General features: G+C 39.5%; 2 protein-coding genes across 6 annotated transcripts in view; one reads left to right on the top strand and one right to left on the bottom strand.

The window, feature by feature from the left end:
• FXR1 (fragile X mental retardation, autosomal homolog 1) overlaps positions 1-18,203 on the top strand; it is a 27,079-nt gene extending 8,876 nt beyond the window's left edge. The window contains exons 6-17 of one of the 4 annotated variants that reach the window (XM_008943681.1): positions 253-369; positions 469-639; positions 5,900-5,978; positions 8,447-8,556; positions 9,518-9,604; positions 10,348-10,405; positions 10,493-10,555; positions 12,104-12,307; positions 12,713-12,913; positions 13,672-13,752; positions 16,202-16,293; positions 17,184-18,203. In XM_008943681.1, coding sequence (XP_008941929.1) covers positions 253-369; positions 469-639; positions 5,900-5,978; positions 8,447-8,556; positions 9,518-9,604; positions 10,348-10,405; positions 10,493-10,555; positions 12,104-12,307; positions 12,713-12,913; positions 13,672-13,752; positions 16,202-16,293; positions 17,184-17,354 — 1,434 coding nt within the window. In that variant the 3' untranslated portion in view covers positions 17,355-18,203. Of the gene's footprint in view, positions 1-252; positions 370-468; positions 640-5,899; positions 5,979-8,446; positions 8,557-9,517; positions 9,605-10,347; positions 10,556-12,103; positions 12,308-12,712; positions 12,914-13,671; positions 13,753-16,201; positions 16,294-17,183 lie in introns of all 4 variants that reach the window. The other 3 variants (XM_008943679.1, XM_008943678.1, XM_008943680.1) reach the window with 3 other exon arrangements.
• Positions 18,204-19,818: 1,615 nt separating this feature from the next.
• DNAJC19 (DnaJ (Hsp40) homolog, subfamily C, member 19) lies at positions 19,819-22,055 on the bottom strand. Of its 2 annotated transcripts, none has more exons than XM_008943675.1 (4): positions 22,020-22,055; positions 21,563-21,639; positions 20,785-20,855; positions 19,819-20,164 (listed from the first exon to the last, which is right to left on the bottom strand). In XM_008943675.1, the coding sequence occupies exons 1-4, from the start codon at positions 22,038-22,040 to the stop codon at positions 20,094-20,096; spliced, it is 240 nt and encodes a 79-aa protein (XP_008941923.1). In that variant the 5' UTR covers positions 22,041-22,055; the 3' UTR covers positions 19,819-20,093. The 2 variants fall into 2 exon arrangements, with proteins under 2 accessions (XP_008941923.1, XP_008941924.1); XM_008943676.1 differs by having other exon boundaries at positions 20,094-20,164; positions 21,987-22,052.
• Between the last annotated feature and the right edge of the window lie 285 nt (positions 22,056-22,340).

The raw sequence follows: 22,340 nt of genomic DNA, 5'->3' as shown, positions 1-22,340 counted from the left end.
GCAGGAAAGACTTACTGTATATATTTGGCAGCAGAGTCTTTGGCCTAAAGTATGCTGTGAGTGAGAACAGAAAGTTGTTGGTTTGCAGAGTGGTGCCAAATTTCTTATTCTTGTTTTGAGGAAGAATATTGTCCATGTAAGTTCTGGAAATTTAGATAATGTTTGTGATTTAATTTAAATAGCTTCCAAATTTGTCCTTTAAATGTGGATTTGTTTAAAAAAATGAAACATGATGTTCCTCCTCTTTTGTAGTCTGCCAGTGAGGCAACAGTGAAGAGAGTGAATATACTGAGCGACATGCATCTGCGCAGCATTCGTACCAAACTGATGCTGATGTCAAGAAACGAAGAGGCTACAAAACACTTGGAAGTAAGCCACAGCTTGTTGTTCTTGTTGCTTGAGACAGAGCACATAACCATACATCACATTGAGTGCACATGGATGAGTCTTACTTTGTTTTTCCTTCAGTGCACAAAGCAGCTTGCTGCAGCATTTCACGAGGAATTTGTCGTCAGAGAAGATTTAATGGGGCTTGCTATAGGAACACATGGCAGTAACATACAACAAGCCAGAAAGGTTCCAGGAGTTACTGCCATTGAACTTGAGGAGGATACTGGTACTTTCAGAATCTACGGAGAGGTAAGGGAGAAACTTGTTATGAATGTGATGAGTATTTCACTCTATATCTGCTTTTGGAGTGGTGAGAGCCGTACCCAGAATTAAGAACTGGAAACAGCTGTCTGTATGCGTGTTCACACTATGGCAGGTCATACTACATGTATTTAAAATACAAGACGGGTTACAGTGGTGACCTCCATAAGATGTGTTCTCTGCTAATCATGCCATGAGCTGATGCACAAATCAGTACATCTCAGTAAACCTGATAAAAGTGTCATCTGCTGCAATTTTACTTGATCATGAATTTTTTTTTTTCCTTCAGACTGTACATGCTGTTTCTGCTTGTTTTCCATCTCCCCCTTTTCTAGTTCATGTGTTTTACTGTGCGGTGTCTGCTCCTCTGACCTAGAGAAGTGTGTTAAAGCCTGTATTTGTTGCTTCTAACTCATTTATTTTGGCAATTTGATGCTGACTTCGGCAAAATAATACAGGCTTGCTCCAAGTTAATTCCATTTGTGACTCTTGCCTGGTGTGCCTTAAATCTCATAAATGGCTACAGAGAAGAGGAGACTGAAAGGTGACCTTGTTGCTCTCTACAGCTACCTAAAAGGAGATTGTAGTGAGGCTGCTGTTGGTCTCGTCTCCCAAATTACTGATGATAGGGTGAAAGGAAATGGCTTCAAGTTGTGCTGGGGAGGTTTCGTTTGGTATTGGGAAGAATTTCTTCCCTGAGAGAGGAGCTGGGCACTGGAATGGGCTGCCCAGGGAGGTGGTGGAGCACCATCCCTGGAGGCGTTCAAAAAAACGAGTAGATGTGGCACTTGAGGTTACAGTCTAGTTGTGAGGAAGGTTGGACTTGATGCTAGAGGTCCTTTCCAACCATAGTGATTCTGTGAAATGTAGCTAGCCTTTAGACCAAGGCAGTGATCCATTCAGGGCCAGAAGAGTAGTGACAAAGATGCCATTGTCACCAGGGCCCTATCAGAAAATTTCCTGAGGTGTTTTATGACATGTTACCAACTCTACAGGTGCCACTAACACCTGAGTCTGGTGTTAACACTTTTAGAAACCATTGGTTGTGTGCTTTTCCAGGAATCTGTGGTGTTAAGTTATGCTCCATGCATGTCAGGAGTAGAACCTAGTTGTGATCCAAGGGTCAGATGAAGTTGATAATACAGAGAGGACAAACTTCTGTACTCTATAGTGTCTCTGAAGTTGTGTGTCCTTTTTTGGGAAACCTTAAACACTTCCAGGGTATCAGAATGGCAACAGTTCCTTCTTTGTTGTAGTACTACAGTCAGTCATATCTCACAGCTTACACAGAGGAGTCAGACAGGCTTAAACACAGTAGAATGGCTTGTATGTTCCAGTTTTGATCTCTTTAACATGAACAATGCGATGCTGAAACTTGTGGAAAGGTTATGACTGTCACCAGCCTCTTACAGTAGTATGCAGCAATGATTATAAATACCAGATGCCCCCTAAATAAAAATACCTCTACTCACATCAGCCTTGTCCTTCCTAGAAGTGATAGCTGCTTCTAAAAAAGCCAGGCAACTTAAATATTCCACGTGACGAGGGCTTCAGCATCTGGGCATACTTGTCTACTCTTCTTGCCTCCTTTCAGCTGAGGTTGGCAAGCAGCCAGGCCTAGTGGCTGAATGTGTGGGCAGACAGTTTGAGGCTGAGAGATGTGTGGGAGTAGTGATCCAGTGCCCTTGGTGTTGTATTCGGGATCTGAGGATCTCCTGCAGCTGACATTTTTGTATGCAAATAAAAGTTAAGTGCTGCTCAGGGCAGGAATCTTTGAGGAAAGGACCAGGGAGATAAATTTGAAAGAATATTGGGAAGCTATATGATTAGAAGGGATCTAAAACGTATGAGATACCAGTCATGTTTTTTTCCTTGTCTCATCAAGAACACTTTGTTTCCAAGACCATTCTCCTTCTGTCTAAACTGCTGCTTGTGACACCTGTTACGGAGACCACAGTACTGTGAACTTTGGAGCTTGGGCAGAGAGTGGCCATGCCTGCTTTTGAAACCTTGTGCTGCCCCAGGATCCAAGAGCATTATCAGAAACAGAAAAGCTTCTCGTAGACCTTCATTACTAGCAAAATTGAATCGCATTCTATTCTTTTGCAGTTCTTAACCCTTCAGCTTCTTCCGTCTTGCATCATTTTTAAGATACTTGACTGTGTGATAACCATCCCTTTGGACAGGATAGCAAGATCCTGCCTATCCTGGCTTTTTCAGGAGACTGTTACTACTTATTTTTCCTTTGGAGAAAACAATGAAACTTGTTTTCCTTTTAGAGGTTTCATTAGCTGAGTCCCATTTGAACTAGGAGACTAATATGCATTATGTTTTCTTGAAAAAAAAGATTGATATCACAATGGCAAAAGCATTTTTCCCTGCCATGGGTTGCGGGGAGGGGCAGGGCTTTGTTTTTATCTGCATGGGTTTTCAAATGTTTCCTGGAGGTAGTTCTGGTTTTTCCATTTGGGAAGATTTAAAAGAGCTGTCGGGGCTTTGGGGCCACTGTCACAAACCTTGTCTCAGAAGCTGGTGTAAGACTCATGAGACAAATGTGCCATTTGTAATAGGACTGCACTCCACCCATGTGTAGCCACCAGATCCACATTAGTGGCTGTGTTAAAAAACATTTTCCCTCAAATCTGTGGTGCCCTACAGTTCTTGCTTCACATGTAGAACTCTGCTGCTGTAAAAATGGTAGCTATGATGCTGAGTTTTGAAAAATATCCTGCATTTATCTATTGGACTCATCAAGTAATGTGGACATATCTTTCTTGTATGGGCTACAATGTGAAGTAACCAGAGCATGATTGGATGTGTAGCCTATATACTTCAAAGTTAGAAAGGTAGTTACTAGCAGTTGAAATTCTCTGACGTCTTTAATCCATGTACACACTGATTTTTAGAAAGTAATTTAGAAATTACTATTCCTTTTTGGAAATACTGGTTGTGGTGAGCTGAAAATACATTGTCCAGGTCAGCTTTATGTGCTGTCTCATGTTGGGGTGTGGGGCATACTGGTGGTACTCCTGTAAAATCTCTGAGCGTTTGCAGCAAAGCGTAGATGTGCATATGGGAGGACTGTAGAGCTGCAGGTACTGGCAGTGGTTTGTTTTCTCATCCTGACCTTGCTGCTGTGAAAGCAGTCACTGTTCCTTTGTCTTTATTTGGGAAAGAAATTATAAACATACTTCTGAGGCAGGACATTGTGAACTCTTCAGTTAGTTGTGTCCTCTTGGTAGAGTTTGTTGAAGATAAAAATTGCTAATGTGTACTGAAGTTTGTATCATTTTAGCAGTTGCTTTGAGTATGCAGCACTGCCTCTGCTCCCTACCACTTCTGTTCATCTGTTCTCCGTGCTTTATTGCTTGTTTCATTATGATGAAATCTAATTTACTCATGGTTTTCTTGCTGTCCTTTTGACTTCTGCCAGCAATAGAGGTTTATAAATGTTCAGTTCTTCTAGAACTTGCCTAATTCGATTGAAAGGTGCAAGAGCTAGTGGTACTCTTATTTCATGTGTTTTCTACAAAATGACTCATGAAAGGGCTGAGGCGTTAGTGTAAAATGGGAACTATGCTCAAAAGCTGTCATTGCTGACTAGATGCTGATACTTGTTCCTTAATTCTACACTTTTGCTATTGCTAATTTAAAGCTTTGTTTCTTAATTTAGCATCTGTATAGCCCCAATTAGCTGTCAATTTCTGTCATTTAGTAGTGAGCTATAAGAGCATTTGCAGTTCTCTCCACTAACCCGTGGCACTGTCCTATCTTGGGAAACATTGTAGATTAACCATGGCCAACCATTTTTTTAGAGAAAACTGAAAGCTTCCTACCTGTAGCCAGTTCTGAGCAGGCTTGGTGAGCTGTTGTCTTTTAGGCTCCTGTACCTTTCTGCAGTGCTGATGCTCCTTTGAATCTCCCGTCTGCCTGACTGGTGGCTGCCAAATTCACCTGTAGACCACTGGGCTCAGAACTTTGGCTCCCAGCCTCTCTGCAGCCAGTCCCTTTCCTGAAGTTACAAGTGGGTGGGGTGGTGGGCAAGCCTCGTGAGGGTGGGCACACCTAGAGGAGTAGCTGCTTTTGCCACCTTGGGCAGTGTTTGTTTGCTGAGGATTAATGTGCATTTTCAAACACTCCCTGGCGTTAAGACTAGCGTGCAAAAAGGATCTATCTGTTGAAAGTTCTGTCACTGATTCTGTTTTCTTTCCATCTTGAATGCCTAGTAAGAGAGCAGAAACCTCACAGAGGAGAGAACCTCTAATGTCTGTTTTATTTAGGGTGTTTTGAAAAAGCAGTACACTTTTCTTCTGGAAAAGGCTGTAAAGCCAGTCACTGCTTACAGTGAGCCTGTGAAGTTCTGTGGTGAGATTGTCCTTCAACCTTGGAAATGTCTTATCTTTAGCAGATTACTTATCTTTATCATAATCTTTAGATATTAAGAGTCAAACAGGTATAAAATTAATTTTCTCTTTTGCCATTTTTCTACACGTGGCCCTGTGGGTAATGTAATAGTGTATTATGTGTTAAAACTAACATTTAAAATTGCAAAATAAATGTACATTGCTGACAATATTAATGGTAGCAGAAGTTCTATGGAGAAAAACTGGATGCTTCCAAAGCAGTTCAGAGGAAATGACAGAAGTTGAACCGTGGCTGGCCCATCTAATCATAGCTACGGAACTGCTCACTTGCTGCCAAGTTGGGTGAAATGAGATCTGTGACCCAAAGTTTCTTTTAACATACTATTCTTGTAAGCTGAAGTTTCTATGAATGCTGGTAGGATCTCTTACAGTCTAGTTTCTTTTCAGTACAGAATCTTTGTGATAATTGTTATATTGAATTTTTTATAAATGGACTCCTGATTTGAAAATTGTGGCTTGATTTTGGAGAAAAAGAATATAATTAGGTGTCAATTAATGTCTATCAAACTGCTTCAAGATAAATTTGTAAGACATTCTGTCTGAGGTTTGCTAGTGATAAGTTGCAGATAATGTTTTAAAATGTCTTGACACAGAAAAAGCTATTAAAGTCATTACTGATGCTTTGCTACTAATTTTTTTTTTTTCCTCTGGATGTTTTACTCAATTATTTCTTAAACATCTAGTTCAAAACTACATTAGTCTTGTCTCTATTCCTCTCTTTTTTTAAATTAAGTTTGATGTTTGCAAGACTTGCAGCTGTTGCTACATTTTTATTCTTAACATATATTCACAAATAAACTCAATTTTTATAAATTCATTTCCAGACTGCTGATGCAGTAAAGAAGGCTAGAAGTTACTTGGAATTTGTGGAGGATTTTATTCAAGTTCCCAGAAATCTTGTTGGTATGTAATACTGCTAAAACTTGAAAACTTGGGGAAATGGAGCCTAGTCAGCATGACTCTGCAAAGAAAACTTAGATGCCAGTAAAATGGATTTCTCCTTTTAAGTAGCAAATGGTTGATATTTTAAAACCATATGTATTGGGGAATTACTAAGAAATTGCATGTATTATTGTTGAATAATACTTTGTCAGGATTTTAACACTTAAAAAGCTTTGATTACAGACTTTAGTATTAAATGGTAGTATTTGAAGTTCAGCTTCTAGTAAAGAAAAATTTGCAAAATTGACTATTTAGAAGTGCTGAAACTAAATTCCAAAATTCAATATGGAAGTATACAGCTGAGTTGCAAAAATGATGCAAGACAATTCTTACTGTCCTGCTGCCTCCTGGGCTCAGGTTTCTCAGAGGTGGTGTTTGGGTGGTCTCAAGCTGCTGTATAAGCCAGCAGTGCTTGCCAGTCCCACCCTCAGTCTGGGATGGGCATTTTGCTGTGCTTCAGCTTCATGAAGGTGTAGCTTCCCAAAAGGTGTAAATGCATATTATGGTGGCTTCTGTATCATCAGCTACCTAAAGTTGAGGTTAATCTTCAAGAGGAAATGACATTTTTTTCCTAATCCAGTCTTCACAGGATTCTCTTTTCACTTCCCTGGTTCTACTCCTCTTAGCCTGCTGCTTTGTGCTGGTGGGGTCTGGCAGCTTCCTGCTCCACACGAGCAGCTCCCCTGCAGGGCAGTGCAGGCAGGGACAGAGCAGTAAAGAGTGCTGCAGGTGTTGTACCCGATTCAGCAGCAGTGTGGATTGTCCAGAGGAGAAGTTAAATGCTGTGCTTTAACCTCCTATGGGTTTGGGCTTAGAACTTGCATATTATAGACGGTACAATTTAAGTAATTTATGTGTAAACTCCTAAAAATTAGACTTTTTAAGTCTTTATAACTTGAGCAAGTTAAGATACAGCATTTTGTTGTTGTTGTTTTGTGTTTTGTTTTTTTAATGGGAACACCACAAAGTATTTGATGCAACTTGGTGATTCTCTTATCTGCCTAATGTTAATGCTTATTCTGACTTCCAGCAAATTGTTAGTTTGGACATGAACACTTTTCTTTTCTGTAGTCTCATTCAGCAAACCTAGCTGAACCAAGGAGCTTCACTAAATCTAATGTTTTACAAATTGACTTTGGAGGGTGGGCTGGATAGCACTCTCTGAGGTGAATATACCCACTTAAGAACCATGACACCAGTCATAGTCCTGCATTTAACTGAAAAAGCTACTTTTGAATGATTACCAGCTTATGACAAAGTCATGCATCTTGCCCAAGTCACCTATGGTCATATATTGAAGCAAACATGTATTTAGCTGCACTTTATGAAGATTCCTAAGTTAAAAGAAGTGTAGTGACCATTAATGACTCAAGCTGAAGATACCACACTGCCCAGTTGCTCTCCTTCTGTACCAAGAGAGAAGAGTGCCATCTACTGAACTGCCCGTTCAGCTGCTGAAACTCCTTGGGACTGAGGATTTCTCCTCAGATTCTGGCTAATCCATCACTGAGCAGAATAAAATTGTAGGCATATAGAAGAATTGGCTGTAACATGTATTTTTTTTAAGATAAACACAAAACTGTCACACTATTCGAACTGTTGAGGAAAGGAAACACTTTTTGATGCTTTTTGCTCTTCATGTCATGTTGATACCTGCTGTAAAGAATGTTCCTTATATATTACTGTCATACACTTTTGGCTGTTAAGATTCTTTTTTTCAGAAGCTCTGCCTTCCTTTACTCATAATTTAAACATAAATGTTTTTAAGTGCCAGATACCTGTAGCTGGGATGAAGAAATGTTGCTGCATAACTTTAGGTTAAGGAAGAGCTAAAACCTTTTGGTAAAGAAGCAAAGGAATCACTTTTTTGAGGTTTAAACATACAAGTTCTGAAGAACCTTCTGGTTTAGATCCCACACACGATCTCAAAATTAATGTTTTAAAGGTAATGTAGGAAGTATGGGTAGTACTCATACTTGTTGTAAAGGCAAGATTAGTTTCCAGAAAACAATTAAGTAGGAGAGGTTCCCAACAAATGTATATGCCTGTCAAAATGTCAAGAAAGCGAGTGAGGGTATGTGTGGAGTCAGAGAGTCCAAACAGTTTTGATGTATACAGTGCCATTTCGCTCCTACTCTCTATTTGGAACTTGTGTGTAGTGGTGATCTTCATCAATACTTGTAATTCTATGCGTGTATTTATATATACAGTTCAATTTTCTAAATTTTCACTTATTCTGGCACAGTCTGCAGGTTTCTTTGGGTTTGTTTTGTACTTCTGTAAAGTCAAAGAAATCTTTTGAAATGAAGCGAACAGTAAAGGAGAGACACATGGTTGTTACAGTGACATTATACATAACTTAAAGTATCAAGAAAGACATTAAAATGTTTACATATGGGTGCAAAATTAACCATTTTTGCCCTCTGAAGGAAAAGTTATTGGAAAAAATGGAAAAGTGATTCAGGAGATTGTAGACAAGTCTGGAGTCGTCAGGGTGAGAATTGAAGGAGATAATGAAAATAAACTGCCCCGTGAAGATGTAAGTACTTGACTCTTTCCTCCTATTATAAGGTTTTTATTCTCAAACCCTGTCATGTTGAATGTTATTACATTCTGGAATTGAATGCAGGAAAATACATGCAGAAAGTGAGGATTTGGGACAGCACGACTCTGGAGAGTTGAAGTGCCACCACACAGCATCAGGATGGGCTCACTGTTCCATCTCTGCAGCAGGACACAGCTTATCATTGCAGCCTTCGTGGCATATGTACCTTTTTTTTTTCATGGCCAACCTGTAAAGATGGCGATGTCCATGTTACAAAAACATGATGTATGTGATTTGGGTAGTTTTTTAGGATAGCTGCTTGTGGATTATTTAAAGAAGCCATTTTTAATTTTTTTTTCTGTGGCTATAGAGAGCAATTTTTAACATTTTTTCAGACTGGCATCTGGCAGTAAATTTTATATGAAACAATTCAAGAAACATATTTTTGCTGCTGAAACAAGACTTTTGGATACAAATATATAAAGAACATACTTGAGCTGAATAACTAATTTGGGAATGATAGTGTTAAGTGTTCACATATTTTAAATATATGAGAACATAAGATAAAAATCTTCTAAAGATGCTTCATCTTGTAAAGTTGGTTTAATTAACCACTAGACACTTCTTGGTAAGCTGTGGATGCTTCTGCACACCTACTGTGGTAGACACACACAGCAGTAGTGTTGTGTATGGGGAGTGAAATCGCTGTATGTCAAATTACTTCAACTGCCAGAGGAGATTTTTAGGACAGTTGGACTCTCTTACGTCCTGAACATGTGAGCTCCTACCCACATGCCAGCCTGAGCTATTTCTAGTGCATCTGTGCAGCCCAGGATTGAGTTACTATCTTTACTTTTGTAATTTAAACAGGATATTTTTAATAATTTAAACAGAAAGCATTGTTTTAGTGATGATGTTCTTCACAAAAATAAGATTTGGCATTTTGTTTCTACAGGGAATGGTACCGTTCGTATTTGTTGGTACTAAAGAAAGCATTGGCAACGTCCAGGTTCTTCTAGAATACCACATCGCATACCTGAAGGTAAGTGTCCTTCAGAAGGAGGAATTTGTAGAGGAAACTTCAGCTGAAGTAACAGAATTCATGAGCAGCAACTTCGGTGGGATTTGAAGATGATAAACTGTTCCTTTGTGTATCAGGATTTAAGACGTGGTGCCTTGAACCCACCCGTTGCCCATAGGAGTTCTGTAGGCTTTTAAGCACGGTAGTGTGGTTACTGGGCACTGTCGGTGTTGGAAGGATTGGGCTGTAAAGAACAAGGGTTGAAGTGGCATTTGGGAAGTGATATGCATTGTTTTGGTCAGTGCTGGCGTTTGGTTGTTCTGAGGTTCATGGTCAGCTGGGGTAGGATGGAATTCCTAGTAGTAACACCCTAATACTATGCAGTATTAGAACAATTACCTGTTTCAATTAGTTTGCTTTGTATTGTGTTGACTTAAACAGTAAATCCATTTCAGTCATGTTTAGTTAACTTGCTTTCTTTTAACATTTGATTAGAAACTGTGGTAAAGCGTAGTTAAGAAAGGTAATGGATTTAAAAAATAGTCTTTATGCATGGTGATTTAAGAGAAAGGTTTTAGATTTCTCCCAGAATTCAGTGATGGCAGAACTCATCCTTGAATTCCCATCCTTGCCGTGACCTTCAGGGAGGTGTTAACTCTGCTACAGGAATGCTAGTTTTTATGGTGGCTGGATGGTTGATGTACTCTGTCCTCACAAAATGCCATTTCTTTATCAGCAATTTTTTTTCCTTGCCTTTAATGCAGGAGGTGGAACAATTAAGACTGGAAAGGCTCCAGATTGATGAACAATTGCGTCAGATTGGTATGGGTTTCAGACCTTCTTCTGCTAGAATTCCTGAAAAAGAAAAGGGTTACACGACTGATGAGAGCACCCTCTCCTCAGTGCAAGGCTCCAGATCCTACAGCGGAAGAGGGAGAGGCCGCAGAGGCCCCAATTACACATCTGGTTATGGTGAGTTTTCTTGAACTTCTGTTGAGTGAGTCCTCACGATACTTATGAATCCATAACTGTCTCCAGATTTCTTTGTGTTCAGCATAGTCGAGTGAAGGTAGGGATGACAATTCAGAACTGACATTTTATTTTTTACATAGCTCAAAACACCTGTATAGATTTACATTCTTTTTGAACTTAAGTTTTAAATTGAAAAAATTATCAAACTGAACACCGCTAAAATCTTGTCCCCCAACTGCAGTAGTTACATTATCTCTTTTGAGGAGAAAAAAAATCACTTGTCTGTGATCATGGCCATCTTATGAACATAGTTTTGAAAAATATAGTAACATCACTTAAAATGGAGCCAACATAAAAACCTCTTTATTAATGTGGTCAGGAACTAACTGGATCTATTGAAGATGTAGTGAGGTATTCTGATGCCTTTTTAAATTAACGAGGCAGTGTGTTCAGTTCCCCAGAGGTGTGCACACCCCCGCTCTGCATTCAGCAGCAGTTTCCCACATGGAGACAGTCTGCATTGGAATACAGACATATTCCACAAAGAAACACAGGTGCCCCAGTGAACAGGGGGGAAATCTGTTTATCCAATGCTGTAAATTACTCTTGGTCATCTACATGTAGCTCACTTGAGTTACAAGATCAGACGTGTTCTTCTGGGTTTCGTGGTCTGTCACTGAGCGTGGCTTCCAGGATCACGCCGCATTGGTCACGCTGATTCCCATGATAATGCTAATGTTTGTAACACTTTTTTTTTTTTACTATTTCCCAATGAATTGAGTAAATTGTAATGGAAGTTGTTCAGTTTGTGACATACACACAGATTTTTATATTTTCGTTTGGAAAACATAACTGTTACCCCAACCCCCACACCCAAATGGCAAGAATTGCATGTTAGAACCATATGGGATAAATATCTTTATTTCAGAATGGTTAGCAGGGAGAGTTCTTGGATGCTTCAGATAATTAGTAGGTGTTGAATTCTCAAGTAGGAAAAAGCTGTGTAGGTGTGGTTAGCTCTGAGGCAGTGGGATATTGTGGTTGCTGTTTAATACAAACAGTTAAATCATTCCAGCAGCATTACAACAGCCAGAAGAGGTTGCTTAGCAACAGCCATCAGCTATAAGGTGGCAAAGTTGTCCTTGGGAATTTCAGAGAAGTTGCCTAGAAACTGCACCAAATGCCTGCAGTGTATACACAAAGAGAGTAAATGCTGCTTAATCCTTGATTCAGCCCTCTATATAAACTACAGTTTGGGTGATCTTTGAGCCCTTAGTTTGCGTGTTATTGCAAACTTAGGTTGAGAATCTTAGGAACTTAGGTAACATAGGCTCTATCTGTATTTTATATGAGCATATATTTTTATAAATTAGTATATGTATAATATAAAATTATATAAGTGTGGATATCTAAGTGTATAATAATAAATTTAACTTATTTTTTCTTCTGTAAATATATATAACCAGCTATGTTGGTTGGAAGACTTCTGTGAGAACCTGGAACCAGAATATAACTCATTTCCAATTTTCCTTTTCCCTCTTATACAAGGTACAAACTCTGAGCTCTCTAATCCCTCTGAAACAGAATCTGAGAGGAAAGATGAACTTAGTGACTGGTCCTTGGCAGGAGAAGATGACAGAGAGAGCAGACATCAACGTGACAATAGACGACGTCCTGGAGGACGAGGTCGTAGTGTATCTGGAGGTCGTGGCCGTGGTGGACCTCGTGGTGGCAAGTCATCCATTAGCTCTGGTACTGTGTTTCAAATGTGTTTTGAGTTTTTGTTCCTGACAATTTTCTGTATAACCTCTTGTTATTTTAAAGTACTCCATTTTGACATTATTGCCTTAACACACTGGGATTTCAATAGAGTTGTGTGATAGTTTGTCATACTCTGTGTTGGTAGATTTCTATTTGTTTATCTTCTCACCGCGATCTCAATTTCTTTCCTTTACTAAACAAATAATTATGGTATTATCAAAGTTTATAAATCTTTGGCACACTACCCATGTCTGGTAATCCTACACGTGTAGCAGTTGAGTAAAGTTCTCTACGTGTCACCTTGGGCATCTTGTGATGAAATGTAAGTACGAGTGCCTGGAAATTAAATTCTCTGTAACTACAGTATCTTAGATGGAAACTTTTTGGTTTGTTTAGTGCTGAAAGATCCAGACAGCAACCCTTACAGCCTGCTCGACAACACAGAGTCTGACCAGACCGTGGACACAGATGCCAGCGAGTCTCACCACAGCAGTAACCGTCGCAGGAGGTCGCGCCGGCGAAGGACTGATGAAGATGCTGTTCTTATGGATGGGATGACAGAGTCCGATACAGCTTCTGTTAATGAGAATGGTTTAGGTATGTAAACTGTTGGGTGACAGTCCCAGAACAAGCTAAGAAAAAAAAATGTGTTGTCTGTGTAAGTGTAGTGAAACACTGGTTCGTTTTGGTTAGTGACAAAGCCTTGTTGTGTTAAAGGTTCCTGTCTGATTAAAGACTTCTCCATGGCTCTGCCATGAAATCTCATGTTTACTGAGCTCCACTACTATTTTCATGTGCCTCTTTTGTAAAAAACTTTCTGATGGAGACACCAAAGACTAACTTGTTTCCCATTAGTACTGCTGTCTTCACAGAAACAGTGCTGATAGATCAGCATTCTGTTTTGTCCTTGGTAACCTCAGTCTCAGTGTAGGAAAGCTTCTTAAGTGGCTGTTCATTTGTCTCTGCCCAGCTTCTGCTTAAGTGCTTTCCCTCAGTAAATTCTGCCACTCAGTGGGACAAGCATATAATTTGTTGCTTTAAAATGTAGGAAAAAAACCTCTTCTTTCATGGGTTATGTGGCTAAAATGTGACATATGGTTTACTTATTAATAAATGATATCTGAGGTCATTAAGCATATGCCTAAATGTTTTAATGAGCAAGAGCAAAAAGTAAAATCTAAGTTCTGCATTACTGTGTGTGCTTTCAGTATACAACTGTTTTTCTTTCAGCCTGTCTTATTTAGCCTGTCTCTTTAACAGAAGCAATTTTAAATGCCCCATGCTGAAACTGCTGAAGAATTGATTTATTTATTTTTATCATCAGAAATAGTTCATGGTAAACTTTGCAATTGCAGATGATAGTGACAAAAAACCCCAGCGACGCAATCGTAGCCGCAGGCGTCGCTTCAGGGGTCAGGCAGAAGATAGACAGCCAGGTAATTCGAGTGGAGCTGTGGGTAATCTCAGGTCAAAAGCATGAGAGAATGTTGTGTCTGCTGTTTTACATATAGCTGCATAATATAAAAAGGTTACTCAATAACTAATAAGACTACTAGATAAAGATGAAAGACATTTCTTCTACTAGGAGAACTTACAAAAGTTCTTAATCTGCCTAATGACACTAATTGACAATGTCTAACTTTTTGCTTGGACATACGAGTTACACTTCTGATCCAGCTCTCATTGAAGTCAACGGCTAAACTGCTGTTGAGTTCAGTGATCCAGGATCAAGACAAACGTGAAGATTCATGATCTGCACTCACTTGCGTCTGTGCACTTGCACGGAATGGGACACAACCTTTTCAGCGCTGGCTGAGGAGTGAGGAGCTGGGGTGGCAGGGCGTGGGTGCCCGGGCAGAGCGCTGTGGGGGAGCTCACGTGGGATCTGCTGGTCCCGTGCCTGTGCCAAACTGCTGCTGTCAGTCCCCAGCTTTTGTGAATATTTGTAAGTCATCTACAAATTGAGGGTGGGAAGGAGGAGGAATTTAAATGAAATTGCATGTTTCCAATTTTTTGTTGTTGTTGTGGCTTGTTGCATTTCTTTTGTGTGTACTAACACTTGAAACATTAAAGGTGAACTAGCTAATTTTCGATATAATGCCCTATTTAGAAAATGCTTGCACATGAAGGTAGTAACAGAAGGTCTTCTGGATTGACAGGTTCAAAATTTCACCCATATTTGTCTTTGTTATATCTGTGGTGTTCGTACAACATTTAATCAAGAAAAAAGTTCTTGCATTACACTGGCTAAAACTTAGGGGGAGGAAAAAACCCCAAACACCCCATGCCCATAAAAAAACAAAAAACAAACAAACAAACAAAAAAAACCCAGTAATTCTCAACATCCTAGTCTTGAAACAGTGGAGCTTATAGAGGTGTAGAAACAGTAAAAATGGATTTCAGCCAGCAATATAAAGCAGTATTATTCATCTCTAGAAAAGCTATAGTATTTATCTTTTAAATCTTCAGTAGTCTAAGAACAAGACAAAATTTCCCAAACAGGTTTTCTCAGTTGACATCCTGTTAATATCTCTGCTCAAGATACCATATTCAGCTTGCGTAATAAATATTTTTAAACAAAACAGAGCATTGACAGATAGTTTTACCATCTTCGGGAAAAAAATCTAATAATTTAATCTCGTTATAAATATTTAGTAAGCATATAGCAAGTGAAATTTAAGACAGAAGGAACTTCCCCTCCTAAATGCTAACAACATACTTCAGTCATTTAGTTTTACTACTTGATTTATATTGCTGTACACTTTGGGTTCCTACTGCATATATTAAGAACTGGCATATTACACTGTGTGCATAAAACGTGCTTCAGCTTTCTATTGGAGGAGCTGGGTACAGAACCTCATCTTAGAGAGAGAATTCTTGTGCAGAAGCTCATTTGGTTTTGAAAATTAGGCAAGGTCCCAGTTAGAAGAAGTCCAGTTGCTGTAACAGAAAATTAATGTGCTGTACTTCTTTGTTCTCATTTAGGTTTCATGCACAGTCCAGAAATCCAGAAAAACAGTTTACCTGACTGCATGATGTAGTAAATATAATTGAATGCACTGTTCAACAGATAATGCTTGCCAACTCTAATGTGCTTTAGCTCATCAAAGATACAAGTGTATATTTAAATTTGTAGTACTATGTATTTTAAAGATAGAACTGACTCTTAGTTGGTGTGGTTACAAGAGGGCTGGGTGAGACAGAACCAGGCTACAAGAACATGTGCTGAGGTGGTAAGAAGAAAAGAGGTCAGAAAACCCCTGGCTGGCATCCAGTAAGTGTAGCCCTGACAGTGCAAACATGGCTGTCCTGCTTTGGAGTAGGGGCTCGCTCTCAGAACAGCTAACCCCCCCGCCCAGAGGTAGTAAACTGTGCAGATTGCATTTTAAATACCAGGAGGAGGGTCAGTTCTCTGGCCAGTTGCTTCACAAAGCAACAATGAATGCTGCTTTATTGTAAGTGACACTGTACTCAACTTCCCCCAGTTCTCTTCAGTCTTTATCTTCACCTTCATTTTATAAGCATGAAATTCTTCCCCACTCAAGATAGTAAAACTCCAATGACAAACACAGGCTTTAAAGAGCCTGCAGTCTGATCTCTTCAAACCCACTACAAAAAGCCCTTATTTTCCAATAAAATTTATAATTGGACCAAAATTACTGTTTTTTCCACCTTAAGATCATCACATTACCACTGATTTTAGTGAAAATTGTGTTTAACATAAAAAAAATTAATCCTTGTTATGTAGTTGATACCTGTAAGTGTGAAGGCCTTTTGTGAGATGTCTCTCGGTTATAGCATAACTTATACAGAAAAGACATATGAAGCTTAATGCTGAATTTGACTTCTGATGTGAGCATCACTGTAATTTTTTTCCTTGAACAGTAACAGTAGCTGATTATATATCACGAGCTGAATCTCAAAGTAGACAGAGAAACCCTCCAAAGGAGACACTAGCCAAAACCAAGAAGGAAACGGTAAGAAGTTTTTTGTGTGTGTGTTGTTTTTCACTCATCCCTTGCAGCAAAACAGTAAAGGAATGTTTCATTTGGATCACCCTCACGTGACTACAAACACATTTGAGTTCAAGAACAAATCGTTAGAAGAAGCGCAGAGCAAAGAGAACTGTCATTGACTCGTAGGCTGTCGTTGCAGACTTAGTGACCAGTGTGGTGCTCAAATTAAGTCTCTGTGCACTTTATTACACTTATTAATGTAACATCACATTTAAAAATGTGAAAATTATCCATGGACAAGTCTCAGGAACCACTCCTTGAAACACTTTGTTTTATAAATAGAGGACACTACGCAGCATGTTTAGCAGCTTGCACAATCTTACTTCAGATATGTTAGCAAGACTGTGGATTTGAGATCTGTTCTCTTTAAAGGATCAGAGTGGCATTACATATCATAAAATAGCATTCAGAACTGAGCAAAGCAGAATGCCTTCTGAAGTAACGTTGCATTTAGTGCCTCAAGTGTAGCAAAATAAGAACAATCCATTGCTATATGATTAAGACAGTCTGATCTTGCTGTAGACTCTGGAGGGGGTGCAAAACTCAGCTTTTCAGTTAACTTCTTTGTTGGCTTAGACAAGTTAGGAAATTGTGAGGTAGGCATTGTGGGTAAGTGAGGTGGTGCTGCCGCAGGGTGACCTTGGCACGATTCCCTGGGAGGAGTCTGATAGGCAAGTGTCCTGTAGACCACAGGGTAAGTAACGGGATGCTGTGAATGGCAGGACACTGGCAGAGCCAGACGAGAGCAGTTTCTTATGGCAAAGCTGCTGTGTGAGCCAGAGGGAAACTTGGGTTGCACTCTATGTACTTCTGCAGAATCTGTAGCGTTACCTTGGTTTTGTTTTTGCAAGGCAAAAGACGTGATTGATGAGAACAACCCTTCCGAAAAGGCGGTGAATGGTCCTGCTCCAGCACCTGGGGATGAGCCTTCTAAACTACAGCACAGTCCTGATGAGAAGAAAGTTACTGTTCAGGAGGATGGGAATACCCAGGAAGAAGCAGTGCTGAATGGTGTTTCATAAACTGAAGTTCCTAGTTTACAGCTCTTTTACATTACATTTAAAATAGTGCTTGTATAAGCTTGCCAAAGATAGAATATGGATCGCCAGTCTTGACACCGCACTTTCAGTTCCTCCATTTTGGAATACAGAAAGGGGAGGGATCCTGAAGAAATCATATGTTAAACATACTTTGACACCTACTGTGTTATAAATATATCATCAGATGTGCCTTGAGATAGTATATGTAACATTTAAATAAACAAAATTGCTGGCTATAGGAAATGTTATTTTGTTTTCAAAATACGGCAAAGATGTGAGGGGGATCCCAAACATAATACTCTTTATGAAAGCATTAGCTGCTTTTGTTACATTTTTAATAATATGCAACCACTTCTTCACCTGAGGAATACTAGAAAGAAATGCAGTCTAAAATATTTTGCACTGAAATGTAATTTCTCCATTAGTTTAGTCTGGAAACTGGTCTGTTTTAATACATGTTTTTTAAATGCTGTATGTAGAGGAAAAATCTGCAGACCACTGGAATACATTTGTTAAATTCTCATAATCTGCAGGGATACTGGGTGACATTGGCAGTGACTGTTCTACATTGAGGCTTTGTTTGGTTTATTTATTAAACTGTACAGTATTTAAAAATCAAACATAGCTTTAGTTAACACTAAGCTGAATTAGTCATGTCCATTAAGACATAACCTGAACTACTGAAAAGATCAATTTCCAGAAAGTTTATTCTGTATAAACTACATATGTTAGTCCTTAGTAGAGTATTTTTATTTTTGTTTTGGTTGTTTGATGTGCAATATGTTTTTTTTTGTATGCTGGTAGTAAAAGAAAATAAACTTTGATCTTCCATCTGTTGACTGTTTCTATCAAATTTAAATTACTATTGACTTCAAGGTTTTCAAGCTGTTAACACTAACAATTGAAACTTACTTTCAAGGCAGCTTGAACCTTTAACTCTTTCTTAAGAGTTTTCTAACATGCTAATTTTTCATTCTTTGAGATGTAAAACCTCAGGTAACAAGTCTAAAAAGAGACTTACCTTGGAGAATCACATAACCTGACTAACATATATAGGATTTAATGCAGATGTAGTTTTTGAGGAGCATGACACACTAACCCATCTTTTAAGGCATATGAGCAAGAGCAACGAAGCAGAAAACGGGTGTGGAAAAGCATCTGGGTAGCAAGTTGTAAGAAGTCTGGGCAAACTCTAGTACTGCTGTGCTGATCTGAAAAAAAAATTCTTAACTGATTTCATCAGAAGTTAGGAGAAAAATAAGTACTCTGGACTATCTGTGTAGGCCAGCTGCTACCCCTCATACAGCTGTAGAAGAGTTGTACTGACAAGGTGTGGGTATGTATTTCATTGAAGGAGATGTGCAGTTTTTAATACAACCTCAGTCAACAGCATACCCTCCTGGAGACCAAACTCACATTGTTGTAACTGATGTGTGCACAAACGTCTCAACTGGTAAGGCAGCCACGGGCATGGAAAAAATTTTAAAAACATGGCAGGGGGGGAAGGAAGTTACATTTAAAAATGCACTTGGCAGGGAAAACCTTTATAATAAAGTTTGAGATATGCACACTCTGGAACTGCTGCAAGGCTCTGTTAGAGCTGGTTTTTTCACCCCACTTTAAATTCTCTAGTAAAGCAAAGTTCTCCCCCCTCTCTGTAGTCTCTAAACGTTTTCCCTTTCCTACTGTTGTTCCTGGTTTGATCCCTGCTGCTGAAGCCATGGAGCCCTTCCTCAGTTACTCTGGTATTCCTCAAGGGTCTGTAATGAGCCTACAGAAATGCAGAAATTCACCCAGAGGATCTAAGACCACCTGGAGAAGTACTCAAGTGGAGTAACGAAAGCTTTGAAATGTGCTGGTTTTATGAACAGATGGGTGTTGACTATCACACTTGCTGCACAGCAGCTTTACTCTAATTGCAGAAAGACAGGCAAGATGCTTGGCCAGGTGACAGGATCCTCTGGCTCCAGTGCAGATAATGACAAATCCAGCTCAGGTATGTTTGGTGGTCTTTGCAGAGTCCCTGTTTGCCAATTGCTACAAATACAAACCTTGTTTTGTGAATTCTAAGTTTGTAGTGTAAGAGAATGTATAAAGCTACAGTACTTACAGTAAAAATTTGGAATTTATTAAATGCTATAAAATCCATTAAAAACTGAAAGTTACTAAAAAATCTTGGATGCTTAAGAAAGCTCAACCAACCTTGTTTTTCACAAGGCAAAGACAAGTGGGCACACAGTTTCCTATACTTTATTTTTTCAGTCAGAAACAACCATATACTTGTCCCAGTTCTTCCCATCAAATAAAGCCTCTTGATTTCTGCACCCTCCTCCCCAAACCAGCTTATCATGCTGACTTTGGTGTATGAAAGAACAGCAGCATGAGCTTTAAATGTAGCTAGTTTAACAAATATGAGGTAATGGCACCTAAGTCTACCTGTATCTGGTAACACGCATTGGCCAAACCAAATTACTACTCTTATTACTGAAAGTATTTGAGTGTCAGATTTTCCTGCTTAATAACAGCTATGAAAAAAAGCTTTAAGCCTCACTCCCTCACACGTTTCCCCAAAAAGTGGCTGAGTGGGGAGGGAAGTACCTCCCTGGCTTTGAGTTTCCAGCTTCATTTATATTAAGTCAAAGACGGACATATGAACTTTTCTTAAGACGTTTATCAAAAATAATCATTTGCATGGACAAACCCTCTGCTTTTCTCTCTCATTCATTTTTTAGCTTGATCTTCCAGTAAGTCTTTAGCTTCATTGATTTTGGCTGCTACATATGGAGAGCCACCTAGAAGAAAGAGAACCTGACGTCATGCCAGATGAAAACAATACTTCCTGTGTTGTTAATGCTGCCACAGTACCCAGGAGAAGCAGTGAGAGCAAGGGCTACACGTTACTCAGTTAAAGAGCGACCTGTGTGACGACTGAAGCCGTGTTAAGTCTACGCAGACAGTCACCACGGCAGCCTGACGTGCTGACAGCTCGTTCCTCTTAGGCTGCTTTTGGCTTCCTGGCATGCTTTTTGTCTCCAGTTGTATCAGTCACAAGTGAATTGGTTGCTGATGACTTAGTGTGAATTTTGTTGTGACTGCAGGAGCATTAAATTATCTGTATATAAACCTTTCCCCCTAGTTCAAGGCCAGCGTAGGAACCGCTGCTGTATGAACAGCCTAGTCCAGTTGCTAAACATGACAAATGCCTTGTGAAGAGATTGGAAGAGAATCCACAATGCAAATACACTGAAACCATAACTGACCTTGAGGTTCACAGAGTTGCAGTGTGTACTGGCAGCATGTACACCATTTACTAGTGCTAGAATGAGACTATTTACTTGAAGTTTAACCCTAGTTCATGTAAAGAACATGAAATGCTCCCTATGAATTAATCAATGTGACTTCATTTACTTGCCTTTATCTGGATGATTCAGAAGCATGATCCGTCTATGAGCTTCTCTAATTTTACTTCTGTTGGCTGTAGGGCTTTAAAAGATAGAGAGAAAAACTGTCTTAAGGGAACCTCATAAAACCCCCAAGACCCTTAACAGATGTCTCAAAATAAGCAAGCCCTCTGCTTTAGCCATAAGCTCTTTGGCTGACATGTATGTTTTTCTTTTCCTATTACTGATGAGTAGCATGTAAGCCCTGGCAAAGGCTTCTACAGTTTTTCCAAAACCTTGTGCTGACGAAGACAGGCTAGAGCAGTCTAATATGCAGGGGGGTGGTGTCATTCACAGGGTTGAAAAGAAACAGAACTACGTTGTAACATTTTTATTGGGACAACTCCCTAAAGGCTAGATGAAAAAAATATTTTAAAATTGCTTTTAATTTATTTAAAAAAAAAAAAAAAACAAAACACAAACCCAACAACAGTTTGTACACAAACTTCACATGCAAGAAGTGGGCTTGCAGCAGCTTCACACTGCACCTACCTGAAACTCGCCAGCAGCGACACGGACACAAGCAAACAGCACAACCCTGTTCCCCACACCGAGGAAAGACCGAGGCCTCCCAAAAACGGCGCATTTACCGCTGCTTCGTATTCTCTGACTTGGCAGTGACATTCCCCGGGGCAGCTGGACACAGGACACTCCTAACCATTGAGAACTGCATCCTTTTCAAACTGCACCAAGAGTCAGGCACTACCACAGCCTCTTTTTACCATTCATTTTTAAGAAGTTTCCTTTTACCTCACTCCTAGTATTAAAGCTGCTTCTCGTTTAGTCATTTTAGGTTCAAATCCACCTCTGTAATAACCACTGAAGGCCTGAAAAAGAAAGTGCGTTAGTTTAAAGATACACTATTTTTTTTAAGACTAACCTGATAAAGTTAAAACAACGTATTGCTTTAGTAGCTGGTAAGCTTTTAGTCTGTCAGAACACTGCAAAGCTTCTTTTGCACTTGTAGTAAGAAATTCAATGGAAGTACCGTTATTTATATGAGAACTTCAACTTGCCAAAGCAAGTTCTGTTAGTCAACAACCACCAGTATCACCGAGATTAATTATTACTGACAAAATTATGTGTAGCTTTAGAAGGAGATACAATAGTCTGTAGTTGTTGCACCAAGGAAAATTCTAAATAAAAAGTTGTTATTGATAGAACAAAAACTTACAGGTTTTGGTAGATTCTGAAGCGCTTGTTTTACTTGTGGCTCCATTTGCTTCATAGCTTTTAGTGCGTATCGACCTTAAAGAAATCAGTGTTGGACAAGGCTGAGCATAAAGGTGCATTAAGATATAAAGATTTAGTAATTCAATGCAACCACTAATTTACAGATTAGAATACGGAATCAACTTTTGGGGGACATAAGGTGAGAACTTCGATCTGCAGTTCAATTACACGCGTGTTTCTCGATACAGGCTCTCCCAAGAGAGCGTCCTGTATCTGCCATTGAACGACCTCAAAACCCCCAGTCCCGGAGCAGGCCGCGCAACTTCCGCTGCGCGCTCAGCGCCCTCCGCGGCTA

This window comes from Merops nubicus, unplaced genomic scaffold, assembly GCF_000691845.1.
Source record: "Merops nubicus isolate BGI_N331 unplaced genomic scaffold, ASM69184v1 scaffold42847, whole genome shotgun sequence".
In the NCBI taxonomy this organism is placed as follows: Eukaryota; Metazoa; Chordata; class Aves; order Coraciiformes; family Meropidae; genus Merops; species Merops nubicus.
The sequence above is the reverse complement of the archived record's forward strand: the minus strand, read 5'-3'. Positions and strand labels throughout refer to the sequence as shown.

Excerpts from the sequence above, each read along its gene's own strand:
- DNAJC19 (XM_008943676.1), bottom strand. The coding sequence starts at position 22,040 with ATGAAGCAAATGGAGCCACAAGTAAAACAAGCGCTTCAGAATCTACCA. Across the intron at positions 21,640-21,986 it reads TTCAGAATCTACCAAAACCT|GCCTTCAGTGGTTATTACAG; the intron begins GTAAGTTTTTGT and ends TTTCTTTTTCAG. Across the intron at positions 20,856-21,562 it reads GCTTTAATACTAGGAGTGAG|CCCTACAGCCAACAGAAGTA; the intron begins GTAAAAGGAAAC and ends TATCTTTTAAAG.